Below are 20,112 nucleotides of genomic sequence, written 5' to 3' on the forward strand. Positions count from 1 at the left end.
GAGTGGCCTCAGTGGAGGATAAGATGCGGGAGGCGAGACTGAAATGGTTTGGGCATGAGAAGAGGAGAGACACTGATGCCCCAATGCGGAGGTGTAAGAGGTAAGCCGAAGAAGTATTGGGAGAGGTGATTAGACAGATCATGACGCAGTTCCAACTTACCGAGGTCATGACCTTAGAAAAGAGGTTATGGATGACTCATATTAGGGTACAAGGTTAATAGGTAGTCCCACTTATCCTTTTGTACCAGTAGTTGCAGTTTTGATTTTTAGTTTCTTGTGCTCTGATTTGTGCTACTATGTGTTGTTTCTTATACTTCAAATATCTTATTTATTTATCTGTGGTATCTACTACTTCTTTTTTCACACTGCTTTATCATGACTTTTTTCCATCATTATTTTCATTTCCATACTTGCTTGTCCTTATCTGACATTTTTTGTCATGTTTTCCCTTGAGCCGAAGGTAGGGGTAAGGTCTGCCAATACTTCCCTCTCCAGACCCACATTGTGAAATTTCATCAGATATGTTGTAATATATATAATAAAATAAACTTACACAAATATATTCTCAACCTGGACATTCCCCAAATGGACCAAAAGTATTGGATGTTCCTTAAATAACCTGGTCCCTCTTTCATTTCGACCCGACCCACTAAACTAATTAAATTCATAAGCCTCCCCTTTCACTAAAAAATGGAGAGCAGAGAAGAATTATCATCAGCAAAAGCACTTGTATTCCTCTGTTTAATAACTGGAACCCTCTTCCTACTTGGTAGCAGGTATTTCAATTTGTGTTATTCCATTGTTTAACATGTACTTCAAAACTGCCAAGCAGGCTTGTATAATTGGATTACTAGATTTTTAGAGACAAATAATACTGGAGATAGAGAGTATTGTAGACAAACCAAACACTAATTGTCAATTGGCATGGTCTTGTTGCAAGCTTATTGGATTCTTTGTTATTAGGTGTTCAACATACTTGTTACATAGTATAGTACAAAAGAGATGGACTCGTTTTTTTTTTTTTTTTTTTTTTTTTGTCACTTGATATTATTTTTGGGCATGTTTTAATGTTTTGTAATTGAAATTCGTAATTGTGAATTCTAAGAGTCCTCTGATCAATTCCTTTCGGTTATCGTATTATTTAGCTGTGGTTACTGTTTCTTTCTTTCAGAATATTATTTAATGCTTTCCTTATTATCTACCATGACTCTTCCCTTTCGTATTTTCTGTGTCCAAAACTCCTTGGAAATGCTTTCCTTTTCTTTATTTGAGTCGAGGGTCTATCGGAAATAGCCTCTCTACCTCCACGAGGTAAGGTTAAGGTCTGCGTACAGCCACACACACTACCCTCCTAAGACCTTGTGGGATTACACTGGGTTTGTTGTTGTTTCTGATCAATTCCTTTGGTTAGAAGAATGGGAGATAGTTTGCTCTTGTTGAGATATTGGACTTGAATTTGATGATCGAGTATGAGGTAAAAATGCAATCTGATCGCTGTAAATGTAAGTAAAGGACAAATCTCTAAGTTATAGACTGAATAGATGTCTGACTTTCAGCTTGTAGTTTACAAATCTAAGTCAGTAGTGATCAAGTAGCTAATTTACATTCTGCTGTGTTGAAGTTTGTTGAATCAAAATCATTTCATGCTGTCACAAGTCGTCAAAGAAAATTGATGTTAAGCTTGTGCTAGGCTCACAATTTTTTTTTTTTTTTTTGTGTGCAGTGTGAGCGGTCTGAATCATGTATAAAACAGTGTTTTGCTTCATTTTTTTTTGGTTGATAAGTTACTCATTGGGTCATTGCTGAAAAGATGTTTATGAATTAACTGCTAACTTAATCTCAAGGACAGTTATGTTCTTCAATCACATGACAATAGTTGAATTTAATTCAAATATTTAATGCACAACTTTTGTTTCTCCTTTAGGTTTCTAGCAGAGATCAAATGGAGGAAATAGGCTTAGCACCCAGAGATGAAGATACAAGCAAGAAACCAGTTGAAGCTTATAAAATCAGATGTATCATTACATGTGATGAATTACATTTTGCACGGTACAATCATGATGATTGAAAACTCAACGTTGAGCTATCTTGTCAGAAAAGCAACAGAAGGGGCGACGTAGATCCTTTGCTCAACCTCCAAGGTCCTGTTGAGTATTCCTGAACTGAACAGCTCTTTCAATGTTCCTTCCGTTCCTTCTCCTTCGACTTCCCTTTTTTCTGCTTAATGAAACAGAAACACGAACAGCAGGGAAACTGCAATAAGAATTTCATTTTTCTCTTCTTTTAGTAGTCATCTCAAATATTACAGAGAATTATGTATATATGGGCGCCTTCCTGCCCTTGATCTGTATTTTCTCTTTTATTTATTTGTCTTGTGATTCTATTTCTCATTACCTACAGATAAGAAGATGCCTTCCTTAGGAGCCGTAACCAAGTTGATGTATGCCCGAGGAAAAGTGGTTCCATGTGCTTTCCTTTCTTTGAAGGTAAGATTTCTTAATGCTACCCAAAATATATTTTAAACAATGCAAAAGCTCCACTTCCCTTGTAAGTTACTTTTCTGCCCCAAAAATTTTGCTCTTTGTGTCACCAGCAAAAGCTTCATTTCCCATCTAATGAAAAAGGAAAAGAGAGGAAAATAGAAGAAGTGGCAAGGCAAATTGAAAACCAATTTTTAGAAAGTAGCAAGTGATGAAAACAAGTATCAACCTGATTAATTGTCTTTCCAAGTATACAGTACAAGTGACCAAGGAGACATATCCTAGAGTAAATAACCAATCAAGGGAAACAGTTACTAGAGTAAGAAGATGTCCAACATAATTTAGAAAGGCAATTGACTATTACAGTTCAAACTCAAGACATACGGGCCTGAAGTTAGAACTGTAAGAATTGAAGTTCAAACTCCACAATTTTTATTTTATGACTCTGGTCTAGAGTTTGAACAGCAAGAACTGAATATTTGAAGTTTGAACCTCAAGAATTGAACGTCATGTAATATGAAGAAGTGGATTGTTTTACATCTTTTTAAGTCGTGGCTATGTTCTAAATACTTTGCAAATGCCTGATATGTTTTAAAGAACAACCCTAAAAGTGACTACTGGTGCACTTAGCCAATCATTTTTAAAAAAAAAAAATTTAACCATGAACCCACTAGTCCGACAAATTCGTAGTTGCGCCAGGTAGGCCCACTAAGAGGGTAAAATGCTTTCTACCAAGAAGTTCTTCATTCTAGGAATCAAACCCGAGATCTCTGGTTAAGGGTGAAGGGCTCTCAACCTTGTAACCTCTATGGAAATCTGCTTTATGCATACTGTGACCTCTATGGAAAAACAATAAAGAAATTGTTACGCTTGCCTTCTCGTTTCTGTTTAAGTAACCTTAAAGTAAATGACTTGTTTGGTCTTACCATAAGTAAAAACTAATGTACTATCTAACGTGGTCCTGAGTCAAGCTTATCAACTTCTTCTCTAAATTCAGGCTTATAATGTTTTAATCTTTAGAAAATAAACTTTTTAGATTTAGAAATTACGTTAAATACTTTCCGCTTCATATATGCTTGGAAAACTGAAAGACTAAGTAAATAAAGTAAAATAATATGTGCTGCATGATGGATGTTTTTAGTTATCAACTAGTAAATTGATCATTCCATTGAGATGTCTAGGAGCACTTTTGAGTTGTCACTCAAGATCGTTGGAATACCCTGAGGCTTGCTACTCAAGATGCTTGAACTGTTTTAGCTTCAATATGAGTAACAAATAGGTTTAGAAGTTAACACTACGGGTGTTAATTACGTGTTGGCTTGTAGCCATTTCATCAATACGAGAAATTTAACGATTTGTTATGTTTAAACTTAATATATAAAATATATTTCACATAAATTTAATCGGTACGAGTTGATATTTTTTGGTATAGGTTTATAAAATTGAAAACCTACCCTAATCATTCGGTCCGTTTTAAATCTATATAAAAACATACGATTTTATTAAAAGAATTTGGTACGGCTCGGTTCGGTCGATTTTCAAAAAAAAAAAATTAGCACCCCTATCCTGCACCACCATTATCCCCCCAAAAAAAAAAGGTTAGAAATTAAAGTGAGGTAAAAGGAAAACTACAATTCATACACTGTTAGCTTTCAGAATATGTATATTGTCCAATTTTATGTACCACGTTCTATGTGTCAACTTGGACGTACGAGTGACATATAAGAATGGGTCAAATGATTAAACACAAGTTGATCCATAAAAATATTGGTTTAATAATTGGCTGAGTGCAACCAAATGTGTTCTTAACTCTACATTTTGGAAAAACAGTTTCTCAATTCTCTTGCTAAAACATAACAAGCAAGAATTAAATAATTAGAGAAAATTTTCTCTGATCCAATTGTACTATTGAAGATGTGGTATTGAATTTGATAGGAGTGGTAATCTTTTGACCCATACTCAATCCATTTTGACTCTCCAGTGAAAACTAACCCGAATGTTCTTTGAACAAATTGGGTCATGATTAGTACTTTTACTATATCTTTGGCCTATCTTTTGACACACCCAACTTTAAATTGTTATGATAAATTTAAAAAAACCGAAAAATCGAATATTGCTCATCAATATTTTTTTAATAAAAATAAACATATGTTGCTCATTAAACTTTTGACTCTCACTTACCATTATAAAGTCTTGGATGCATGAGTCGAGCTGATGAAGTCTTGGGTTATTGTAATTTGAGTAGACCATTCTGACAACTATTATGTTAATAATATTAGGAATCAATGAATCCCATAAAATTTAGTAGGCAATCCAATAACTTAATTAAAAATGGTATCCAGTTAACAATAATTTAATTGCTTACCTAAGTTGTATCATCTTATCAAGTCTTTGTTGTTGCATCTTTTTCGGTAATAAGAGTTACATAATCTCAATGCCCCGAGTTTTATTGAAGTATTTCTCATTTTCTAGTAAATATTTTATCCCGAGATAAAATAGTGGGATTACACAATAAAAAGTTGGTTTGACCTTAGAAAATGGTTGATAGCAACAATTAGATCAATATATGGTAAGCAGTTAGCAAAAATCAAATTCAAATCTAAACTAGATCACATAATCTCATTTATTTTAAATTTATTCAACACCCTTTCACTTTTTTTAACTGATTGATAACTCCTTTTTCTTTCTTTCTTTCTTTTTATTTTTATTTTTAAATGTTATCATAATAAGGAGGCTGGTAGACTAAAAAAGATTGTAAATACTCTATACAAAGTTAAATACACTGTAAATGTAAAATATTTTTTATACTGTTAATTTGTATATCCTAAATAAAACTTTTAAAAAATGGAGGTTGTTTCTTGTTGAGATATTTATGAGTTTTAAGCATCTTACATGGAATTTAGTGCAAAAGTTGCTTAGAACCTGAAATGGTATTTGCAGAAAATTAATGAGTGATTGTTCAATTGTGAAAAGGTCTATTATATTACTCAAATTTAAGAGATTTCACTAACTTATATTGTCACCTCTTTTGGTTCGAAGCTTTGGAGGTTAAGCATTGCAGTAAAAACTGTTGTCTGTTTGTCACCTAATACACTCATTTTATTTTCTTCTTCTGCTTCCTTCTCATAATTGGCTTCTATTTTGACTTCGCCTCTAATATGCATTAACATCTCTTTATTTATTTATTACTATGGAAAAGGTAAAACATCCAAGGATAAAAAATCTCAAGTTCCTTTCCTCCTAATATTTTAACCGATGACAAAGTGGAAAAGAACAAGACTCGACGGGAATCTTGTTTTTGTTTTTTGAGAAAAAAAAGAACAAATAATGCAAATGAATTTATTAAAGTATAAAAAAGTTTTTTGATAAAGAAATCGTCTAAGGAAGAAAAGCGTGGCGTTTATTTATTCTTTAAATCCTAATTATAAAAAGTAACACACATATTTTTTATCTTTACATGTATACACACATATATTAAAAATTTCACTGATTACATGGATTGGTTAACAAAAAATTCATTTCTACCTCCACCCCCACCCCCACCCTCACCCCCACTCCAGAGTCAACATTACAAAAAAAAAAAGAGGCATTTCACTAAAAATAACAAAAAGTAAAAAAATAATAAAAGTGAGGAGTTAAATAAAATGAGTGAGAATGAAATGAAAAGGTAGAATAAAAGAGGAGAACAAGCTTTCTCTCACTTCTCTTCTCCCTCTCAATTATATATATATATAATTTTTCTTTTTTTATTTTCTTTCACTTTTGCATGGAACTTCCTTCCCTTATAACGCTTCCATCTTTCATTTCCACCACCTCATTCTCAATTTTACTCTCTCATTCTTCCAATTCAACTCTCTTTGTCATCTCTCTTTCTCTCTTTCACACACACACACACACACACTCTCCCTCTGCATTCTTCTTTGTGTAGTCTAAGTGGAATTTTGGTTCTTGAGACTCTTTGTTTATCTTTCCCAGTTGTTCTTGCTCAAGTCATCTTTCCTTTCTCTTTTCTGTGGTCAATTAAGCCATTGCTTTTGTTAATCATGGCTAGTTTGGAGGCTCAATGCTTGTAAGTTTTTACGTGTTAAATCGCCAGAAATTTTGTAACAAAAGATACTCGCCTCAGTGTTATGTCCTACGTACATTTTTAATTATTGATAATCTGTGCTTGTCTACTTTTCATTTTGGTTGTATGTCATTTCCCCCCTTTGTTTGACTGTTTTTAATTATGCTTTTCTGTTTATTTGTTTGGGCTTTTTTCAGACTTGAACTTGCCATTCTCGATTACATGTCTAAAAAAGGTTACCATCAGATTCGTGAGGCATTCTCCCCCGAAGTTCCTGCTAATCAAAATCCTTTTGGTAAGTAACTCCCTTTTATGCATCTATGCTTTTAATTAATTGCTCAAAACTGATCCTCTAATGAGTTAAGATATGTGCTTTAGTAATGATTTTGTTTACCTGAAAGGGTCGTAATATTCTTATGCTTCATTAGTTTTGTAATTCTTACATATGACCATATGGTGGATTGCTGATCGTGTTGTTCTTGAAAATTTAGGTAATAGGTTGAGTCATTCTCTTTGATTGATGTGGTGCATTTTAGTTACCTAATGTTGGATGTTTTTACTTTATTAACTGTCCTTTGCTATTTTAGAGAGATATATTTAATGGAGTTGATGTAATATGATAATGTGATATTGAGCTTTGGAGTAATTGTTTTTGATTTTGTGGTTCGTTTCAGCTATCAATTTTCCTCATGAATCATTTCTGCAAGTGCTTTGGGGTAAATTTTACGAAGCATACCGCTCTAGGTTCCCTGACGACCCTGTATTCGCTGCTGAATCCTTTGATAAGGTGTTACCCATGGACCTTTTCTATGCCTTCTTCATGTTTAACTGATATGAAATAATTGCAAACTAAATGCTTGATTTCTAAATTCTCAGGTCGCGCAGACTGTGGAAAATGTTGTTGCTAATAACGGTCCTGCAAATCAATCCTATGCTTCTGATCATACGGGAGCATACACCTCCAATGTGATGCCATCACCACATCTGATTGCATCTTCTGCTGTGATGGGACCCAGCGGTCCTGATGATGCGGAAGCTATGGCTTCAGGATTGTTTTCTTATGATGAGATGGGTGAAATGGGCGGCATCTTTCCATTTGCAAGCGTTTCCAGGTAATAGCATGTTACGCTTATTGCTATACTGATAATTTTTGCTACATTTAAATCTACTTTACAATGACTGCCCAGTTACTTCAACGGTGATAAAGGTTGAGCGCTTGATGCGATTTTCCTCTCCTTAATTTGTCTGGTATCATTGTCTTAAGTTGCTAAGGCAACAAAAGAAGATTGACCAAAATCATGTTCTTATTCTCTGTGTATTGCTATTAATTATGACCTTCTGATATATGAAACGTCAAGACTTTCTTGCAAAACCTGGCTATTAAGGAATGCTATTTAGTCTAGTAACTAATCAACTGCTTGGCCTGTAATATGAGATAGATTTTTGACAGTATCTTGATTGTTCTAGCATGTTTTGTGTATGAAACCATTACTTTGGTTGTTGAGTTTGAGTATCAGAATCTTCTAATTCTGTATGTTGTATGTTCATGTCCTTCAGCTATCAAATGCCGCAAATGCCAACTGCTCCTCCAGAGTGCAATGCAAGAGTATGCTTACATTTCCCCACACATTTGCAAGCTTTTTAGTTAATAATTGGTTGAAAATATTGACAAGTTTTTATTCATTCCAGGATTACAGACCTGGCATAAACTTGGGAGGACCTGCACGAATGGAACTGAATATTCATGCCCCTGCAAATGCTTTGCCTGCTTCACAGGAACTTTTTGATGCGGGTTTGTTTGTAATTTACCTTTAAATAGTTTGCACTTTAGTTTATATAAGTTTTTGTCTATTGCATTGCTAATGTTGAAAGTTTGAACATTAAGATAATCTGCTAATACTTTTAGCCTAAACAATCCTTTAGAAGGATAAATGCACATATATTGAAGAGGACTGGCTCACTTTTATAGTGTATCTAATTATAATCCCTTTTATTTTGGATTATTGTTTACGCCTACCATAAACATCGAAATAGTATTTCTAGGTTCCATTTCATTCTCCAGCTTAAAGGGAATATCTTTATATGCTCTGCAGCTCTTGCTTTCAGGCTCTTCAACCAACTGCTCGTGAGTGCATCGAACTCTCGATCCAAATAAAGATTGTTTGATTATTATCTCCGTTAAGCATGGATGGAGAAGTTGATATTTTGAAAAAGCTGCTACGTAGTTAGTTACTATATTTAGGAAAGAAAGTCGTGTGAAGAGAGAAGGATCACGTATTATCCCTGAGTGTATTTTGTTGAGTAACCTCTGATACAAACATTACAAAAGGTTCTAAAGGAGTATTCAATGATAGTGATTGCTTTCGCCCAATTTATTAAATGCTTGTTGCTATTTTCTGAATCAAATAGAGATTTGGGAGAAAAAGATCTTCTTTTGATAAGGAGGAGAAGAATCTCTTCAAGAAGTTATTATTGCTTTCGCTATTGGTGGAAAAAGGACTGCAATACTATTGCAGTGCACAGGTCAAAGCGTACCACGACCATTTAGAATGTGGTCTTGTGTATCTAGCCTTTACCCGTATGGTATATTGGTGGATTCAGGCATCAGGAGCATGAAGCTTAAGTTTGAGGCGATAGAGTTACATCTAGAATGAAAGAATGATGTACGATTTAAGCTATAGCGCTGAGGTGATAATATTGGAACAATACAATTGGTCCTTGTTGTGTTGTACAATAAGTTAAATTGAACTCTTGAAAGTATTCTTTATGGATTATGAAGGCAAATCCACGTAGGAACGTAGAAGAGTCAGAAGTTATGATATGGTCCATATCAGGTAATAATGATTCTATTAGAAGGTTTGTTATGTTGTTTGATAGAAAAGCTGAAGTCGGTGAAGTGCATGGTCAGTCTCTTAGTTAAACTTCTAAAGGCTAAGATTCCTCGCTGTCATATTAGGAAACTTGATCATTGTGGCTTGAAGTAACGTTTAACAGACAGGATAAATTTATTCGGATAAGTGATTTGTTTAGAGCTTTTTGGATGAGCAGAATGCATATGATTGAGGAAGTTTCTGAAATTCAAGATTCAGTTGAAAGGGAAATAGGAGTAATGATTTTTCAAGCAATGGGGAATACCTTGTGTGCCTGTTGGACATCTTAAGTGGATAAGAGGGAGACTTATAGGAGGAAGAGAATTCCCTAAGTAGGTAAAAGGAAAAAAGATCACAATCAAGTTCCGCTTGAATTCCATAGAAGTTACCAGTTTTTCTATTTTAAGCTCAGAAAACACAGGTCAAACTCCATAAGTAAGTATTTACACTGATACCTGCTCTATTGTCACTTCACTAAAGAACCAGACAGGCCTTATCAGCAAAGAGAAAAGTGAAGGATCCACCTCAGCTTGACTGTCTAAGGTAGTTCGCAGTCTCATGATATCTCATAGAGCAACAAGAATGGTTTATGAACTGCCGAAGACTTCTCTGCTCTTCTTTTTTATTATCTGTGGTGTCTGGTCCAGCTTGTGCTAACCTCGACTAATTCCACGGTGTGCCTACTACCCTCCAAGACTTCTCAACTTGGACCTGAAACAATCCAAACAGAAACTCCTGTCACAAAATACGTCCTTCATGTCTTGTCATGTAACTGATCTCTCTTCCAAACAAGCTCAGATAATGAAGCTCAGCTTGAAGCCATCATAAAGTGTCTGAAAGCCGTTGTCCTTAACCTTGATCGTCCTTAACCTTGATCAAGTACTACAGTTTCCTCAAGTATTTTCCAGTCAAGGTAACGTTATTACAAAGTTTACCTGTCTGCTGAGTGGTCGAGGTCCTTCTGATTTCACATAAGTTCAATTAGAAGCTCAAAGTACGTCTATGACTCTCCTAGTTGTTGGTGTGGAGAAATACATAAACGTCCAGTTAGAAATTCTTTCTCTTTCCCTTTTAACCATTTTACAAAGTGTGAAACATTAATGGAGTACATACTAAAGCGGAAACCTTTTATATTTTCGCCTTGTACAAGTTTTAATAAATTTGCTCAGCCAATAAAGGCTTAAATATAAAGTTATTCTGTATTGGGAAGGTAATTGCATCTAGTCCTACGAATCTTGCGACGACCGTTGTATTGGATCAATAAAGAATAATGGATTTTAAAGTGACATTAATTGTGATTAGCATGATCGAGATCATATTTTCAAGAAAATGATCATAAAACAAACGTTTCGATCGCGCCCATATAGCACTATGCTCCCTTGTGATATTCATTTGGATTACTTGTGACACACCAATTTTATTAACAAATCTCCAATCATACTCTTTAGCATGAATCCAGCCTTTTCACGGTTGCAAAGGAGCATCATAAATAAGGAATCCCATTATGGGCGATTTGACAGTTAGATGTAGCACAAGGTGTCCTCAAAATGTCAACTCCTTGGTCATAGCTAAAAGATCCTGTGCATCGGCATTCACTGCGTAGCTTCAGAGGATTTTCTCATTCATCTTAAGAGATCATTTATCCTACCATCAATCTACAACACCAGTCATAATAAAGTTCCCTACCTTCTACTTTAGTTTGTTCCAAATGACCTTGTACCTGTTGCCTTACATGTAAAGTAAGTTTCTTGTTCTTGTAAAATTGAAATAAGCTCAAACGCTTCATATTGTTTTTAAAATGATACGGCGTTTTATCTGCTTCTTCACATTTCAAAGTGTTTTTTCTTTTAACTTTTCTCTAGTAGTCTTAATATGGTAATCATTCAAGTATTGTAGTCTTACTAACCACACTCTAGTTACTTTTGAGTCGAACGATGTAGTTGCTTCAGCTTTGTTGAAAATTTAATTAAATAAATAACAGTGTTCACTCTCTAACAACATATGCTTTTAGATGAGATGGTCACACACTTCAACATGATATTAGAGCATGCAGAGGTCCTAGGATCGAGTCTCGCCGCAACCCATTATCAAATAGAATTTTCACGTGCTTGGCCCATGAGAAAAAAAGGCCCGCATGTGAGAGGGCGTATTGAGAATATAATTAAGTAAATAAAAGTGTGCTCTCTCTAACAGCGCTTTTAGCTGAAATGGTCACACACTTCAACAAGCTTAAATGTGCCTAAATAGCGTTTCTTCTTCTCCTAAGAATCCTAACTTGGAATGCAAGCTCAAGGAAGCGATAACTTGTTATGAGGTATTGGGAATAGAGTTTTTGGAGGAGAGAGTTTGTAGGTTGGCATTTTAGATCATATGCTGATTTTAAAGTATAGAATAGAAGGTCTTCGCTCTTCACACTTATGTGTGTTTGGAATATTTTGAGGTTAGAGTTGTTAAAAAAGTATCATCCTACAGATAGTTCCTTGCTTATAAAAGAATTTATAATGGGAATCAGCTGAAGATATAAGCATATCTGAACTAAGTCTTTTTAGTGGGACAAAGTAGTTATGGCTTAGATTACCTCTCATGAACTAAAACTTTCAATACTTAAGGTTAAGCGATGAACTTCGAAGTTACTATAGTACTATAAAATGAAGTATATTACATAGCCAACTTTAGGTTGATTCAATCAAGGTGTCGTGCTGTAACTATTTTAATGTACATGTTTAAGGAACACAGTGTTTCTCCAGAATGATAAATTGGTAAGCTGTCGCATAGAATAATATATTGGTGAGTCATGCTAACTTGATAAGAGTATACCTTTTCCATTTATTCTTTAACCAGCCTAAGTTTCCAAATTGAGTTTCGTAACCTTGATCACACAATTGGGCTTACAAATAGTAGCCCAATACGATGAATCGCTAGTATGATGTTCACTATGGTTCTTTAAACAAGTGCTTCTATAGCACATGTGTTGCCCTGCTTGCCAAATACGACACAAGTAAGGATGTTCAACCTTCTCAACGAATGGATGACCTCAGTACATCTTTGAATTGCCATTGTTCAAGTTCACACCAAAGGAAAGGGATGAGGATGGCGGATTGATGTCTGCCATTTTAGCCTTTAAAAGGGCCTCATGTAGAGATAACATAGCTTGCTACATACAAGTATTGCCAATGCAAGATGGCCTGCCCAACTACCTAACATTAAAAAAAAAGAAGCTCGAATAGCAGTTGTTTCTCTGTGATTCTCTTCCTAACCTAGCCAGGCCACGTGAGCACCAGTTTGGATGGAAATGACATGTGGTATAGATTTATAAATGTGGCTTGCATAGGTCTAAGGTGGCTCTGTTACTTAGTTATCAAATAATACTTAGTTCAACTACCCGCAAGGGTGGCTCAGTTGGTTGAGCATGGGGCTTTCATAATGGAGGTCTCAAGTTCGAAACCCCCTGCCTACGACAGCAGGGGATTTGCCTTCTGGGTCGAGCTCGTCGCACCGGGCTTGCCTAGTGCGGGTTACCTCTCCTGTGTGGTTTGCGAGCTAGTGCACAGGAGCTGGGTTTACCCTGTGCGCACCCAAAGGGTAGCGGCTGCGGGTTCCCATGTCATAAAAAAAAAAAAACTTAGTTGTTCAACTAATTAGGGATATTAAGCGAGCTACGTTTTTTCGAATATACAACTCAAATCTCTCAACCTTAGCCTGTTTATTTAACAATTCCGGCATGTGTAACCTCAAGGCCTACTTTAACATAAGTATAAAGTGTTGTAAGAGTTTTCTTTAGTACACTGGTTGCAAACAAAAATCATTATAGATTTATTAATATGAAAATATTTCCTGATTTGATTCTAAGATATAAATTCATTATACTGTATATGTATGTGCGTGTGAGTTCCCATTCCCTTAGTAATTATGCCAATGGCTAGTGAGAGATTACCTTTAGTAAAATCCTTACAACTAAGATTATATATGACACACTTCCCCATTTGGGTAAAGATGCATGTTGCATGGGCAGAAAAAACCTATGCTCTTCAGACTCTTCAAAATGTCGCCCGTTGCGTGTAGGATTCTCCAAAAGTAGTGCATTTTTGGAGGATCCATCACGGGTGCGGTAGCATATTTTGAGAGTTTGAGCAACATAGGAAAAAACAATTTTTGAGTATAGATGAAAAATTGGAGACTTTGATAGTTAGCGTAACATAAGGCGCAACCCGGAAATCCTTGATGCAAACGGGCACATCTCCTAACCAAAATCAGTACATAGTGATGGTGGTCAATGAACTTAATTAGTCTGACCTGGGAAGTTATTTAAGGTAAGCTTCATTTTCCTTTGTGGTTTAGTTGGGATTAAGATCTGAAAGAGACGCTTCTACTAGTAAGGAAAAAAAAAAAAGAAAAAAAAAAGATCAGAAAGAGATGCCTCTAGTGCTTTTGCCAACTCTTTGTATTTTGGCTATCTTCGTAATACATTATTCTGTGTTACAACATCCAAGTTGGAAGCTACATAGCTACTTCTAATAGAATGCCACTCTTTCACACATTCATCTCCTTTTGAAAGTTTAGGACATGCGGATGGAACTTCTTAAGCATTAACTAAGCACTCTTACCTTTTTGTCACTAAAGACGGTACCCTCTTTCCTGAAAAAACTCTTCTTCTGTATATGAAGATATGTTTTTTCTGCTTTAATCTATTGCAGAATCTATGAGATCAATGTATTAGGTTGTTGAACATGTTCCAGGATTTGTTAAACATTAATTGATTGTATGAAAATCGACAGAGCAGAGTAGTTGTTAAATATTAATTGAAGTAAGAAAAGGATGAACATATGGCAGCTTGGGAATAAGATCCACCAAAGCAAGTATGTGGCAGAGGCAATCAGTAAAATTCTTAAAACAGAACATTAATACAATGCACTTTCCCTTCACATCTTTTTATCTTTTGTTTTTTGAAGATGATACTTTGTATGTGCAATTAATTATCATTGGCCTGCTGACCAAGATTTAATTACTGTGGTTTCTTAGTTCTAATTCCTGTATCATTTTGAAGTTCGATTCTTTATCAATTGGAAGTTTTCATAGCAAAAGATACTATGCAAACTAACATGGAAGTATGAATCAAACAGACAATCTTTGTCATAGCAAAAGATACTATGCAAACTAACATGGAAGTATGAATCAAACAGACAATCTTTAAGACTTAAATCATTGCGATGAGTGCTTTTGCAGTGATCATAGATAAAACATCAAATAATTTTTAACGATAGTTTGTACGATGTGCCTAGTAGCTCGGAATTGAGGCTTAGTTGTTGTTGATATATTGTACAATGCTCCATCAGGTTAGTAGACCTGTTGTGATTTTTATGCACTATTAATCTCCTTATCTTTCTTTTTTAAATTTCTTTTTGATCTTCTTTTTGCATTGTACCTGTAGATCTCCCTATCTTTCTTTTTTAATTTTAATTTTTGTTTTGATCTTCTTTTGTATTGCATCTGCAGGGAACAACAGATCTTTGCAACAAGCATCTCACCAAGGATGGCCATATGTTGTAAATACCTTAACTTTTGCATCAATATAAATGTGTAGTCCAATTTGGTGTTTAGGTTCGGGTCAACTTTTATTAGTTGATTCCTTTCATAATCAACCGAGGAAGTTGGCTCAATTCCCCGTCATTAGCCACCAAGTTGTACATCCCAGTGTAATAGTACCAACTTAAAAGGAAAAGTTCCGGAGAACTACATCCTTTCAAGATAAGAACCATAACTTAAAACTCAACTTTAAAAGGAGGAACCTATGTAGCAGAAAGAAAAAAGAGGCAAAAAATTTCAAAGTATCTGCATAGTCCAGAAATCAACAGATTGAGGAAAAAAATATAGGCTATCCTACTATACTGATGTGATCTAGATCTTTATCCTGCCTTACTTTTCTTCTTTTTTTCTTCTTCTGGCATTGAACAGATGCTTGGTGATACAAATCAAAGAACCCCAGAAAATTTACAAGCTGACCAGCAAATAATAGCTCCTATAGGAGGAGTTATGAGAAGTTCTGGAAAGCAACCTGCAGTGCAGGAGCAAACAAACCAGCTGAGACTGCAGTCTTCAGATAAGGTTGGTCTTAGATCATAAAGGCTGTCGCAACTGATTTTATTTGAACGTCTTCAAATTTCTGCAATATTTTAGCAGTACCAGAATTGAGGAGACGTGTCCCATATTTGGCTTCTAATTTCTTTAAATGTGTTTTATCAGAGTGGCAGAAAGAGGAAACTTCCATCGAGTTCTCTGGCACGTGTAAGATCATTTTTCTGCATCTACTTCTTAAAGCCCTTCATGTGCTGGTGATTCGATTTCACTCTGTTGCTGACAGACTTCATCATTTTTGGGGATTGGAATGTCTATATGGTCTTCATCTACTTTATTCTTGCTCATTTGATATATTCCTGAGCTGTAGGTTGGGAAAGGAAAAGCTATTGTCGGTGGTTCTGTTGCGCCTGCACATACTCAAGCTGAACGGGAAGGTAGGTGACAACAAGCTTAATTATTCCCAAGAAAATTTATATTAAAAAGGTTGCAATTTAGATAATTGACAGTTGACAGAAATAGTTAATCATCCAAAGGGACTGTACATAACTGGTCTTACCTTTGTTAGGTTCTATAGTGCATCTAATGCTGTTATGTTGAGGAAATAAAGTTACCCCAAGAGAACCCAATCTTGTTGGTTTTATTAGCATTATACCCTGCTTCATTCTTAAGAGGAAAAATTTGGAAGATCTTACATTTGTTCAGTATAACTGTTTCTTAAAACAAAAGAAAAGATGAAAAGAATGTGGTGTCACATGTAGGTTTTAAGATTAAATGCTCTAGCTTTTGAATTTGTCAGGCTCTTACCCTGATGGATAAATTGCTGTTTATCGGCACAAAGGATATTGACTTCATATTGCTTTGCAGGCATCGCTTTTAAAGAGATTCGTAAACTTCAGACAACAAAGAGCAACCTCCTATGTTGCCACTTTAATTCACGAGGAGAGTTGTTGGCTGCTGCTGGACAGGACAGGAAGGTTTGTCTTCTTAATCTTCAACAGGATTCTAGTTGGTCAAATGGGAGAGAGCTTATTTCTACTTCTCCTGTTAACGAACTTGTACTGCGATCTATGTTTAGGTTCTGATTTGGGACTTGGGAAATAACAATGTCGTTAGTAGTGAAGAAGGTCATACTCATCACATTACAGATATCCGTTTTAGACCAAACTCAACGGTGTTTGCAACATCTTCCTTTGACAGAACTGTGAATATCTGGGATGCAGCCAAGGTACTGCCTCTATTTGCCATTGCAGATCCTTGGTCGAATGAGTCTTTCAATTACTTTTCTTTTAAGTTGTAATGGCTCAGAAATAGCAGTCAGCACTGAGTCAAATCACCAGGATATATAGAGGGTGTTTGGATTGGCTTATTTTAAGTGCTTATTGGCTTTTAAGCTTTTTTCTACTTTTTGTGGTGTTTGGGAATGATAAAAAGCGCTTTTAAGCACATACTTTTAGGCTAAAAAGTACAAAAATAAGCCAAAAGCCAAAAGTTGGGTATCCATTATTTCTATGAGTCAAATCACTAGGATATATATTCACTAATTCTATGATTTCGTTGTTCTTGGTCTTCATTATTTCTTCTGATTTCTCTGCTGATATATCCTGATTCTTTTGCTTGTACTTAGACAAGAACTTACATATTATGTATTTTATTTACTCAGACAATTGTCAATGTTACATTTGTTGCCACATTCTTTATCTCTGTTGTGAGGATACTCAAACGATTTATCACAATTGTATCATATATCAGCATCATTATGTTATGTTGTCTATAATACATTTCATTTGAGTCAATGTTTGAGGAACTTGCTGCTACCAAAACATCTTCTGCAGTCTTTAGACTTCAGAATCTTTTTTCTTTTCTTCTGGTGATCAGGATTTTTCATAATGATAAATGTCTAATATCTTGAATTGCTTCCTTTTAATCTGTGTCTATTACAACCATGATACTGTACATATCTCACTGTTTTGTCATAATCCAGCCAAGCAACCCCTTTGAAAACCTTGTCGGGCATGCTGGGCATGTGATGTCAATAGATTTTCATCCGACAAAGTCGAGTCTCCTAAGTTCTTGTGATAGCAATGATGAGATTAAACTGTGGGATCTCTATACGGGTGATGAGAAATTCAGTTTTAAGGTTAGTGTCTCTGTTTGTTATTTTTTTTTTTAGATGTTGATAAAGAGGTATCTGTATTTGACATACGAAGGCTTCATAATTAATAGTTAGCTGTTTTTTATGTTTTCATCAATTTGGAGATTTCTTAATGTCGTGATCCTAAATCATTGTTGAATCAGTTTTTTCTTGAATTCCTCATTCGATTATAAGAAATATTTTTCCTGCTTATTCTTTCTTCTTCATTCCAAGCAACTTCAAGGTTTTCAAGATCAGTAGTCGCTCATCACGTAAATACACATGCAGAAAGATAGTTTAGGAAATAATCGAGTTTCGTAATGTTATTTGAACCAACATCTTCTAAGCAGAGTGTTTTATAGAGAATTAGCAATTATTCATTCATGATAAATTAAATTTATTAGCTTTTGGTACAAATGCAGGGAGGTAACAGACAAGTTAGATTCCAACCTAAACTTGGGCACTTTTTGGCAAGTTCTAGCGGAAATGTTATAAATATCTTTGATGTGGAGACCAACAGCATACAAACAAAATTACAAGTAAGTTGTTTATTCTTGATCATTGATCAAGCTTGTTTAAATTTCTTATCTGTTGCATTACTATTTCACATCAATGTGGTTTCTTTTTCTTTGATTTATAGGGACACATCAAAGACGTCCGTTCAATCTGCTGGGATTTCAGTGGGAATTGCCTGGCATCCGTGAGTGAAGATAGTGCACGGATATGGTATGTTAGTGAAGGAAGCTGTCTATTTGAATTGTATTCCCATGGCAAGAATTTCCAGTCGTGCATTTTCCACCCTGGGCACGGTCAAGTGTTGGTGATTGGTTCCGAGAAGGTATGCTCAACACAATTTGGACATTATCTGCTAAAGCTTTGAGCTCATAGATAGTTCATTGTAGAGTTGGTTCAATTAATGTCTCTATACATCTGCAAAACAACAAATTTAACTTGGGATGCTTAGATATGGAACCGTCCTGGAAAAACCAAAAGAACTTCTCTCCTGGACAGCCAAAGCTAAGAAATGAAAAAGGAATAGTAGGAGGGTAAGAATATACAACATTTGCAATTTTGGGATCTAGTGTCACAATATGTCACAGAATGCATATTTTGATGTGAGCTTTTCTTCCGAGAGTACCATTATTATTCTTGCTATTTTTTCATCTCAATAAAGAAAATGATGATTGCATATTGATTTCATGTCAACATTTTTGCTTTCGAACTCTTTATCTGGTCATTCCGCGGGGCTTAGTGACTTGTGTTGAGTGGAATTAGGAATATTAGATTTTCAAACTGAGCAGTTTCCATGGCGGGTGAAATTGGTCATGTTTGAAGCTTATTCACATGTATAGTCCTTGATTTTTCTTTCTCCTTTTCCCTCTTCATCTGATACCTATTGAATGTTGTTGCAGTCCCTGGAGCTGTGGAATCCAATCTTCCAGCGCAACATAACTTGGCCATATAGTGCACATGATGGTATAATTTCTTCATTGGCAAATTCACATTGGAAAGGAACCATAGCTTCAGTGAGTCATGACCAGTGTATCAAGATATGGAAATGAAGCTTCTTTGTGCAGATACAACAATCATTCTTTCTTCCTTCCCTTGTCCAAATTACATCGATATCTGAATGAAACCACAGTTGCATAAACCCTTTCACTAACAAGGGTGCATTTTGGATCAAAGCAGATGACAGTATTCTTGGCGCATCACCAGTAGAATGAGTTATCCAAAAGGCTGTATCAGTCAGAACTGGACTATTGTTTCAAACTCCTCTATTTTGTCGTTTGAAAGTTGATATTTAAAATGTTAATTAGATTCGTGTATTAAATGACATTTAAACTTGAATAATTAAATGAATTTAAATGCTTAAATTGGAAAGTTTGTAAAAACAATATTATTAGTTAAATTATGCTTTATTTCATATATTTATATCTACGTCTATCTATCTGTAATATATAATATTCTAAAGTGGGAAGCCCCATAGTGTAAAGTTTGTTTACTAAAATACCCTTTAAAAGTTGAATGACCATTTAACCTCTACCTTAAAAAGTAAAATTACCTCCTATTAATTGATCTATTTGAGCTATTTAATGTCAGCCTAATGTCACGGGCCTAAAATCTAAGGCAGTGTGGGGCAGCGTTGAAGGTCTTAACTACCGCTCAAAGCTTCAGCCCAACTCTTAGTCACTGGCGGAAGCAGTGACTGATACAAAGGCTAAACACACACAAGAACTGAAAGTAAGAGGAACACAGGTTTTGGGAGGCAAGTGCCCTTTTCTGATATATGCTATAAATGACTCTTTACAAGTATACAAGGGTGGATTGAATGAATGAATATGCTCTCAAGGCTTACACGTTTTATAGCTAGAAAAGTATGCCCTTTGGCTGAACAGTAGGCCCTAGGCATGTGGCTGTCTTTGTTGACCAGCTCGTTGTCATGGACCACAGGCTGGCAGATTTAGTGCTTGCTTTAGCTGACCAGTGGCC

General features: G+C 35.3%; 1 protein-coding gene across 1 annotated transcript; it reads left to right on the forward strand.

Annotated features, from left to right (window-relative positions):
• Positions 1-621: 621 nt before the first annotated feature.
• LOC132622306 (transcriptional corepressor LEUNIG_HOMOLOG-like) lies at positions 622-19,503 on the forward strand. Its single transcript, XM_060336891.1, has 18 exons — positions 622-776; positions 1,925-2,141; positions 2,401-2,486; positions 6,744-6,841; positions 7,221-7,333; positions 7,423-7,658; positions 8,104-8,152; positions 8,236-8,338; positions 14,910-14,959; positions 15,369-15,518; positions 15,657-15,698; positions 15,859-15,925; positions 16,356-16,465; positions 16,567-16,716; positions 17,473-17,628; positions 18,045-18,161; positions 18,263-18,460; positions 19,035-19,503. Exons 4-18 carry the CDS (start codon positions 6,769-6,771, stop codon positions 19,182-19,184), a joined length of 1,764 nt encoding a protein of 587 aa, XP_060192874.1. The 5' UTR covers positions 622-776; positions 1,925-2,141; positions 2,401-2,486; positions 6,744-6,768; the 3' UTR covers positions 19,185-19,503.
• Positions 19,504-20,112: the final 609 nt, after the last annotated feature.

This window comes from Lycium barbarum, chromosome 12 (genome assembly GCF_019175385.1).
Source record: "Lycium barbarum isolate Lr01 chromosome 12, ASM1917538v2, whole genome shotgun sequence".
Classification (NCBI taxonomy): Eukaryota; Viridiplantae; Streptophyta; class Magnoliopsida; order Solanales; family Solanaceae; genus Lycium; species Lycium barbarum.

Excerpts from the sequence above, each read along its gene's own strand:
- LOC132622306 (XM_060336891.1), top strand. The coding sequence starts at position 6,769 with ATGTCTAAAAAAGGTTACCATCAGATTCGTGAGGCATTCTCCCCCGAA. Across the intron at positions 16,717-17,472 it reads ATATCTGGGATGCAGCCAAG|CCAAGCAACCCCTTTGAAAA; the intron begins GTACTGCCTCTA and ends GTCATAATCCAG. Across the intron at positions 18,461-19,034 it reads TGGTGATTGGTTCCGAGAAG|TCCCTGGAGCTGTGGAATCC; the intron begins GTATGCTCAACA and ends ATGTTGTTGCAG.